The sequence below is a fragment of the Macrobrachium rosenbergii genome, chromosome 5 (genome assembly GCF_040412425.1).
Source record: "Macrobrachium rosenbergii isolate ZJJX-2024 chromosome 5, ASM4041242v1, whole genome shotgun sequence".
Taxonomy (NCBI): Eukaryota; Metazoa; Arthropoda; class Malacostraca; order Decapoda; family Palaemonidae; genus Macrobrachium; species Macrobrachium rosenbergii.
The window spans coordinates 19,444,216-19,454,324 of record NC_089745.1 but is presented as its reverse complement, the minus strand read 5'-3'; the positions used below and the strand labels follow the sequence as shown (position 1 = coordinate 19,454,324).

At 32.1% G+C, this 10,109-nt stretch overlaps 1 protein-coding gene across 4 annotated transcripts in view; it reads left to right on the top strand.

Annotated features, from left to right (window-relative positions):
* The window catches only part of hig (hikaru genki), a 106,706-nt gene that overhangs the window by 51,640 nt on the left and 44,957 nt on the right, over positions 1-10,109 (top strand). For all 4 annotated transcript variants that reach the window (XM_067103714.1, XM_067103712.1, XM_067103713.1 and 1 more), the window contains one exon: positions 7,129-7,217. In XM_067103714.1, coding sequence (XP_066959815.1) covers positions 7,129-7,217 — 89 coding nt within the window. The remainder of the gene's footprint in view (positions 1-7,128; positions 7,218-10,109) is intronic.

Here is a 10,109-nt window from a genome sequence, read left to right as displayed (position 1 = left end):
CAGACCTTCTAATTAGCTAACCTTTTGAGGAATTTTATCGCAAAACGCAGACAGCTGAAATGTTGATATGCTATAGTGTATCAAAAGCTGAGACACTAAATGGAAAACCCAACAACTTAAAAAAAATTTTGATACGCCATTTCGTCAAAACAGGGACGAATAATATTAATACGTCCATGTAGCCCTGTTGGTTTCGGCTGGATTTCAGTGAGGCAGTCCTGAGTTCGATGCCAGCTCAAGGCTTGAAACATTTCATTGGGAACATGGCCTTATCGTTCTCGTGAGCTAGGGATAGGTGGTGTTGGGGTGGCCCCCAAAAAAAAAAAAATAAAATAAAAAAAAAGTTAAGCATCTAAGTTTAACCAGACCACTGAGCTGATTAACAGCTCTCCTAGGGCTGGCCTGAAGGATTAGACTTATTTTACGTGGCTAACAACCAATTGGTTACCTAGCAACGGGACCTACAGCTCATTTTGGAATCAGAACCACATTACAATGAGAAATGAATTTCTATCACCAGAAATAAATTTCTCTAATTCCCCCAGGTGTACCTACTGAGTAATAAGCAGTCAGTGCCCGGTTCTCCCAGGTCCTGACTTGGGTGGATGGGGCTTGGGCGCTGATCATAAATGCGTATGTTTGGTCTCTAAGACATTGTGCGACATTTCAATGACCTGTCCTTGAACTCTGCCACTCATTTGACTTCATTTTTTATTTGTATTAACGACAATGATGAGACATTTGATAGAACTTAATTAGGAATTTGTCATTGTAATAATAATAATAATAATAATAATAATAATAATAATAATAATAATAATAATAATAATAATGGAGAAGCAAATCCACAGTTGTGTATATGTACATATATTTAAAGATAAATCAATTTCCCGAAAGCTATCTATATTGATTTATCTTTAAATATATGTACATATACATGACAGTGGATCTGCTTCTCCATTTTAAGACTCATGCTACTATGAGTATTTTTGAATAATAATAATAATAATAATAATAATAATAATAATAATAATAATAATAATAATAATAATAATAATAATAATAATTCTGAAGGGCACCATTTCATTCACTGATGGAAGGGATAATCAGTCAAAATGAAGTGAGCACACACACTCAAATTGGCTCAATGATTCATAAGCCCAAATTCTCATCAAATATTCTCTTTGCAAGTCCAGTGGCAGCAACGGACTTTACTTTCGCAAAACTTCTCTCAAAAAACCTTCATTTTTCATCATTGTTTCTAAACTGGAAACGATACTTTTGTTAAACACCTTAGCATCCGAATATTTACTCTTAAAGAAAAGTATCCTTACCAGTTCGAGTCTCCGGCCGGCTGATGAAGAGTTAGAGGAATTTATTTCTGGTGATAGAAATTCATTTCTCGCTATAATGTGGTTCGGATTCCACAATAAGCTGTAGGTCCCGTTGCTAAGTAACCAGTTGGTTCTTAGCCACGTAAAATAAGTCTAATCCTTCGGGCCAGCCCTAGGAGAACTGTTAATCAGCTCAGTGGTCTGGTAAAACTAAGCTATATTTAACTTTTTCATAGACCTTTACTTTTAAGACTGAATTCACAATGATCATGAGATTCACTGCAAACATTTTGAATTCTTTTGTCAGATCAGAAAAAGTATCAAAAGGTTTCATCAGGTTGTCTTTTATTTCTAACATAATGTTATTCTTGGTCAATTCAGGAAGAAGAGGAGAAAGAAGAGAAAACGCGGCATGAATTGATTCTTTTAATTATTTGATTCTGAAAATCGTTGTCAATAACGCTGACACAACGAATGAAAATGAGAAGGGTATGGGTGAAAGAAAATCTTGAGACAGACCAATACTCTGATAAGAAGGATCAGTGAAACGTGATACGAAATCGATGGCGTTTAGGGGACATCCTGATCTTATGTGCGCAACTAGATGGTTCAATTAGCCTTTCTGTCTTCAGGGCAAACATAGAACGTGATTGATGATGGCTCAGGTAGGCGATGAAGCCACTCCAAGCAGTCAGATCGATCTTACATCAATTTAACATGAAAATAGTTAAAACTAATTGCAGGATCCTCACAGAGATCTGGTGAGACATCTAAGAACTATATAAGAACTGTGCTTTTTTTTACGCCGTTTTTGCTGGTAACTTTATGATTTTGGCAGTTCTTATCATTTCCAAAAATGGAGAAATAATCTATCCACAAAAGCTGAACTATAAACGAAAGGCAAGAATGATCGGGTCTTGAAAGGTCATTGTGCCAAGAGGTCACCTTTCATGCATCTAAGTCCGTGGTTCTCAACCTGGGGGGAATTCCCCCCAGGGGAATTTCAGTTTCAAGGGGGAATTGTGACCAAGGATTTTTAGTGTCATATGCACTTCCTGAGGCAGAAAATTTTGGAAAGGGGCGGGGAATGACATACTAACATATGGTGAAAGGATGCATGGGCTAAAAAAGTTGAGAACCACTGATCGAAGTACTTTGGAGGCGATCACTCAAGGAGAGGAAGAAAGATGCAACATTTTCCTCAAAAAAAGTTTTGTTCTAAAATCCTGAAATCCTCTTGGGTCCACAAATGTTAAAATTCTCGAGAGTCCTTTGAAAGATGTACTATACATTTTCTCTCTCCACTGCCCCAGATTTGAAATGTATGATGTGTCAAGTTTGTTTATTGTTTTTGTGTTTTTTTAAAGGGGAGGAGAGACTAGTATTCCTTTTCCGACATTATTTTCTGTGAAAGAACATTCAGCACGATGACTAATCACTTGGTTTTCAGAAATTTACTTTCTTCTTCTTCCATTTAATGACGCGATCCCTGACACTGAACTACTATATATCATAAAGTAAATATAATAGGGCAGAAAGGTAAAGCATCAATAACTTTAATTGTTTTGATCGCAAGATAGATATTAATGATAATAATAGTCAATGGCTCGTGATGAATTACGTTGAACAATACGCACGAAATTTTAGCAATTACAGTAAACTTTCAATAGCAAATTACACGCCTTTTTTATTCTGGATAATAATAATAATAATAATAATAATAATAATAATAATAATAATAATAATAATAATAATAATAATAATAGGACAAATAAAGAATCGGATAAAAATACATATCTTACTCAAATATTTATAATGACAGGCATTCTGGCTAGCAAATGTTGCTGCAAGTTACGAGGAGTAGAAAACACAGGGAGATCTTTTAAGCTGTCCGACTTTTTACTCAAGTACGTTTACAAAAAAAATCGAGAGAGAGAGAGAGAGAGAGAGAGAGAGAGAGAGAGAGAGAGAGAGAGAGAGAGAGAGAGAGAGAGAGGGTCTTTTATGAATAGAAAAAATGAAGAATTGAAATAAATTAATTCCTTGGAATAAATTAATTCCCTGGACAAAAAAGAAAATTCCATTTATACACTGCTTTCATAAAATTACGAGATGCCCTTTTCCACTGTGACATCAAAGAATGACAGGAATTTAAAGGTCACGCGTTCTAACACATACGCAGTTACTATTTATCCTGCATTGCCATGTGAAGGAAACAAAATGAATTGGGATTAGAGGCTTTTCACATGAATACGTAACGATAAGCTCCTCTCGTAAGCCATTACGAAAGAGAATCAAACTCTATATTAGCTAACCACCTTCACATTTCTATCCCAAAAGTGAGCATCGGAGAGTCGTGTTTTCACGAGACCTGATAAAGGTCAGTGGGTAATGTCGTTCGTCCCTCATGTACCCGGGTGTTTTAAAGGGAAACGCTTTCGTCAGTGAAGGAAGGAAGGGGTCTATGACACCGAAGGGCGGTGTGATGACCATCCAGAAGTCATTAGGGGACTTTTTAAGACCCTGCCAACGACACTGTCGGTCATTAATGCCACGACTTGAACGCTACTGAAATCAGAAATTATCCAATTTTCTCGCATCATACATGGCATCAAAATCTATTCTACACTAACAAATGGGTACTGCTTATATCTGCTTTGTGAACATTTATTACTTACAATTCAAATTTAAAAATATCTTGTGAAAAAGGTGCAGTTTACGCAACGAATAAAACGATGAAGTTTCACTATTAAAATAAAACTATTTAAATCTAACATGGAAAGATCTCTCCGGTCATTGAACTTTAGTTAAATATATTCCTATTCTCTCTCCCTCTCTCTCTCTCTTACACACATTCCTATCAGTGACAGGAATGATTCATAAGCATACGAGAGAGAAAAGGAAAAGAAGAAAAATAAATAAAAAATAAATCAGCACCAAAAACTCACTTCAGTGTATTTATCAAATGTTAACGACCCGTGTTCAAGACAAAAACTTATTTTCAAACTAATTTACTAAAATCAGTAAAAAGACAAAAGGATGGTTGAATTACCAAACCAACGGTAAAATTCCTAGTCATTACGGTCTAGGGAAACAAATCATATTCAGAAGTCAAGTAAGCTCACTGATAAAATTGCACTCACAAAACGCTACCCCATACATATTCTCTCTCTCTCTCTCTCTCTCTCTCTCTCTCTCTCTCTCATACACACACATACAAAATAATAATAAAAGTATCCTAAAAAACACAAATCCAGTGGGAAAAAGTCAGATGTTTACCAGTGAAAGAAGGATTTTTTTCCATGTTCTGCAACGCAATACGAGAGGCTTCAAATGCCATATCTCTGTCTGCGTTGGTTTGGATAATCCCTTGAGCTGACCTTATTGATAAAGGCTTCTTTTTAAAGAGAATCATTTTTTCTGTCGCTCTTTCGAGGTGTGAGATACTCAAAATGTTCCATTTGCCGAATCAAATTTTTAACGCTAAGAAAAAACACAGAAATCACGCCCTGAAATTTTTGAAGAAAACCGACTAAGAACCAAAACATTCATTTATTACCACAGAAGTGTTTGTTGACAGTGATGTACTGAAAATTCTGCTTCTGAATTGCATAAAGTATCTATAACTGTAATCTTCTTCATGCCATGATATCCACTCTACACACTTACATTTTCTAAACGTGCTATGGACTGTCAAGAATTTCGTAGTGGACATCAGTTATGTAGGTATTAAACTATATTCAAGTCCGTATGCATATATGCTTGTATACATACATAAATGTATACAGAAAGATAAAGAGAAGTATGGCAATCTGTTTGTATCTTAGTGACATTTCTCAGTAATTATATGTGATCGTTATGATTTTGATTATTGAACTTTTAGTTTAAAAATGCAGTCATATTGTATTTTCATGACGAAACTGTTCCTGACATTTGAAACTAAAACTAAAATCGTATTGAACTAAACAAAACCAGAAGACCGGGAATCAGGAATGATAAATAGCATCTGATTTACGGTACATTTTAACACAACATCTTTGATTTAACTATTTATTCTGCCTTTATTATTAATACTAAGTAATTCTAATTATTCTGCCTTTAGTTTTCATCCTAACCATTTATAAATTTAATCTTCGACTTTGCTTTCTCTTGCTGTTTTATTAAGTGCAAAATGTTTTCTGATTCAACATAGCCCAGTAAATTAAAACCTTTTGACTTGCTTCATGTAAATGTGTTAATAATAATAATAATAATAATAATAATAATAATAATAATAATAATAATAATAATAATAATAATAATAATAATAGGTTTTATTGAATATTATTGTTGCTTCAGCTGCATTTATTTTGTAGAAGTCTTTTTCTATTTTCCTTATTGCGGACTTCTCTTCATTGGAGGTGCGTGCTAACAGCTCGCCTATATTTGTCATTTCATGGGGAAAAGTAAAAAATCTGGATTCTGCTTTCTTATATATTCTGTTAGCACGCACCTCCAATGAAGAGAAGTCCGCAATAAGGAAAATAGAGAAAGTCTTCTACAAAATAAAGGCAACAGAAGCAGCAATAATATTCAATAAAACCTGTTTAAAAGAGGGTCTGCTGCCAAAAAAAAAAAAAAAAAAAAAAAAAAATAATAATAATAATAATAATAATAATAATAATAATAATAATAATAATAACAAATCCTTTCAACCAACATTCCATTCATGGCATGTAATTTTCTCTCCTCCCCTCAAAAAGACATTCCACCCCATCGTTTTTGAGGGGAGGGGAAAATGAAATGCCATGAATAGAATGTGTGGTGAAAAGATTTGTTTTTATTATTTTTATCACTAACACATCCACATGAAGCAAGTACAAAATGGTAATGTTAAACCGGAAGATGTAGCAGAAAATATACCAGAACACGTTACAAGAATCATTAACATGAATGAAAATACCTTTTAAGAATCAATACCATATATGAGAATCAGTAACATGTATGAGAATACGTTATGAGAATCAATAGCCTGCATGAGAATACGTTATGAGAATCAATAACATGTATGAGAATACGCAAAGAGAATCAATAACATGTATGAGAATACGTTATGAGAATCAATAACATGTATGAGAATACGTTATGAGAATCAATAACATGTATGAGAATACGTTATGAGAATCAATAACTTGTATGAGAATACGTTATGAGAATCAATAACTTGTATGAGAATATGTTATGAGAATCAGTAACATGTATGAGAATACTTTATGAGAATCAATAACATGTATGAGAATACGTTATGAGAATCAATAACATGTATGAGAATACGTTATAAGAATCAATAACATATATAAGAGTATGTTACAAGGATCAATAACTTGTAGGAGAACACGTTATAAGAATCACATATATGAGAATGCTTTATAAGAATCAATACCATTAATAAGAATGTTATAAGAATCAATAGCATGCATGAGAGTATAAGAATTAATAACATGTATGATAATACGTTATAAGAATCAATAACATGTACGAGAATACGTTATAAGAATCAATAACATGTATGAGAATATATAATAAGACTCAATAAATAACCAAACAGACACGAGAAAACGTTATAAAAAATAACTCACCAAATAAAATGTAAACAGTAGGCGTCTCTTATGATTTTGAATATATTATTATTATTATTATTATTATTATTATTATTATTATTATTATTATTATTATTATTATTATTATTATTATTATTATTTTGATCTCTGTATCAATTAGACAATACAATTATTTCTATTCTTTTCCCCAACAGGTTGCCATGGAGACAAGGGGTGTCCGCCCCCAACTCACAGTTTCAATTTCTCCGTGTTGCCTGTGGCAGACTCCACAGACCAAGTTCAGGTAAGTTAGTCCTCCTGAGGAAGAATCTATAAAAGTCTGATGTGTTCCAGAACAGTTGGTCTTGAAAAGAAAAGTGATAAACAAATTTTTCATCAAGCAGGATACTACTGAGTACGCAAATTAGGAGTGTTTGTTCATCATATCATAAACATTACCTGTGAGTGCGATCACACACAAATCATAATATATATAAATTATATATATATATATATGTGTGTGTGTGTGTGTGTGTATATACAATTTATATATGTATATGTTTATATACACACACACAATGTACACACATACACATATATATATATATATATATATATATATATATATATATTATATACATTTACATACACACACACATATAGATATATAAATATATACACACACACACACATACATACATATATATATATATATATATATATATATATATATATATATATATATATATATATATATACATACATACATATGTCACACACATGTGTTTACTGTGATCTAGCATCATTCTATACAATTAAAAATATACAAAAACAAATAGGACGGGAATATATATTTGTGACGGCCAGTACTTCAGTCGTTTCACTGTGAATGTGGACATTTGAAAGTGAAAGTGCATAAACAATATATATATATATATATTTATATACCTATATCACTATATATATATAATATATATATATACACTATATATATATATATATATATATATATATATATATATATATATATATATATATATATATATATATATATATATATATATATATATTGGAAGAACATTAGCAAGCATCTAAGAAGCATTTCAAACGTAACAACAATAAACATCCAATCGAAGAAACCAGCGAACGAACTTAGAGAAAGAACTGCTTGAAGGAAACACAATCATACACAAACGCTGGAAAAAATCCACACACAATCAAGTTCTTCATAGAAACGAATTTCTTATATATTTACGACTCACATCGGGATCGAACCCAGGTCTCTCAAATGAAAGGCAAAGTCGCTGCCAATCGCATCACTATATAGCGACCTTGCCTTTCATTCGAGGCCTGGGTTCGATCTTTTATATTCGATTGTTGACTATTTTTTCTAGAAACGAGAAAAAAGGAATCTAAATAATATTTTTGCGTCATATCCTTTAGCTTTGATCCATCAGCCTCTGCCGCTTGACAGGTCTAACGTCTGAAGCTAATTTAATTGCAGTGACTCCAGGAGCAGAGAGGCTTCGAAGACCCCTCACAGTTGATATCAAACAGGCAGACTCAAATTCATCAGGTCTGTAGTAGAGCAGGATAGAGATCTCTTTCTCTCTTTACACACACACACACACACACAACAAACACACAATGCACACGCACATACATACGTACATACACACACCCATATATACATACACATATAAATACATATATATATGAATATATATATATATATATATATATATATATATATATATATATATATATATATATATATATATATATATATATATGGTTACCATCCATGAAAATCATCGATCCGCGACTATCATAGGGCGTTTACAAATCTCACACACACCATAATCGCTTATCAATTATAATTCCCTTTCAAATATATTTCCGAGGTAGAGAGTATTGGATAGTGAAATCAACTAAAAATTCCCTTCGAAATTTTTAGCTTAATGTTTACACACACACACACACATATATATATATATATATATATATATATATATATATATATATATATATATATATATATATATATATATATGAATAATCTGAAGAGCACTATTACATTCATACAACACTTCAAGCTGATCAAAAGACTTACAACCATTTAAAAGCATTTATCACTCACTCAATAACTGACTGCCTGCATCACCCATAGGATAACAGACCGAATAAGTAAGTTGCTAATGATTTGACCCATCACAAAATTAACATACTTTTGTAAATATAGCAGCAATGTCATGAAATTAATTAATGTTTGTCTTTTTAATGACAACAGCTATGTGCAATTTGAAATATCATGTGATATGTGGTATATTTTCCAACTCTACTGATGAAGTTGCCCAATTACATCAAGTGCACTGTTTGTGAACTCTATATTAAATTTTGATGATGATCTTCTTAATATAGCTTGCATTTTTAAAGGACATTTATACACTCTTATAACACTTTACAAGGCAGACTTGATTTCTAAAGGTAAACTAAAGGTAAAAAGGTAAACCCATGCATTTTTGTTCCTGATGCAATGATACGTTCATAAATCAGTCTCTAAAATGAATATTTTATGGATGAAATTTAATAGTAGCTGGATTTTTTTACGTAATATCTGGGGACATTGATTATGAGCTATAGAAACACTCTCATTCACTTAGGAAATTATTTTTGTACAACATTTCTTAAAACCTAGTGGAATGGTCGTAATTTTTAACGAATTGCTTTTATTCCGTTACCATTTATTCAATACAAATGGTAACGGAATAAAACAATTCGGTAAAAATTACGATTATTCCACTAGTCTTTTCAGAAATACTGTACAAGAATAATTTCCTAAATGAATGGGAGTGTTTATATTATTCATACTCAATGTCGCTGGATACTATGTAAAAAAAATCCAGCTACTATTAAATTTAATCCATAAAATATTCATTTAGAGACTGATTTATTAACGTATCATTCCATCACGAACAAAAAGGAATGGTTTTGCCTTTTCACCTTTAGTTTGTAATTCTTTAGAAATCAAGTCTGCCTTGTAAAGGGTTATAAGCGTGTGAAAAATATCATCATTTAAAAATGCAAGCTGTATTATGAATGGTATTCCAAGATACAAAATTAAAGTTTTAGTTAAAGAAGGAATCGTCCATGAACAAGTGCAATAGTTAACATCAATATTTGCTGAAACTTTCAT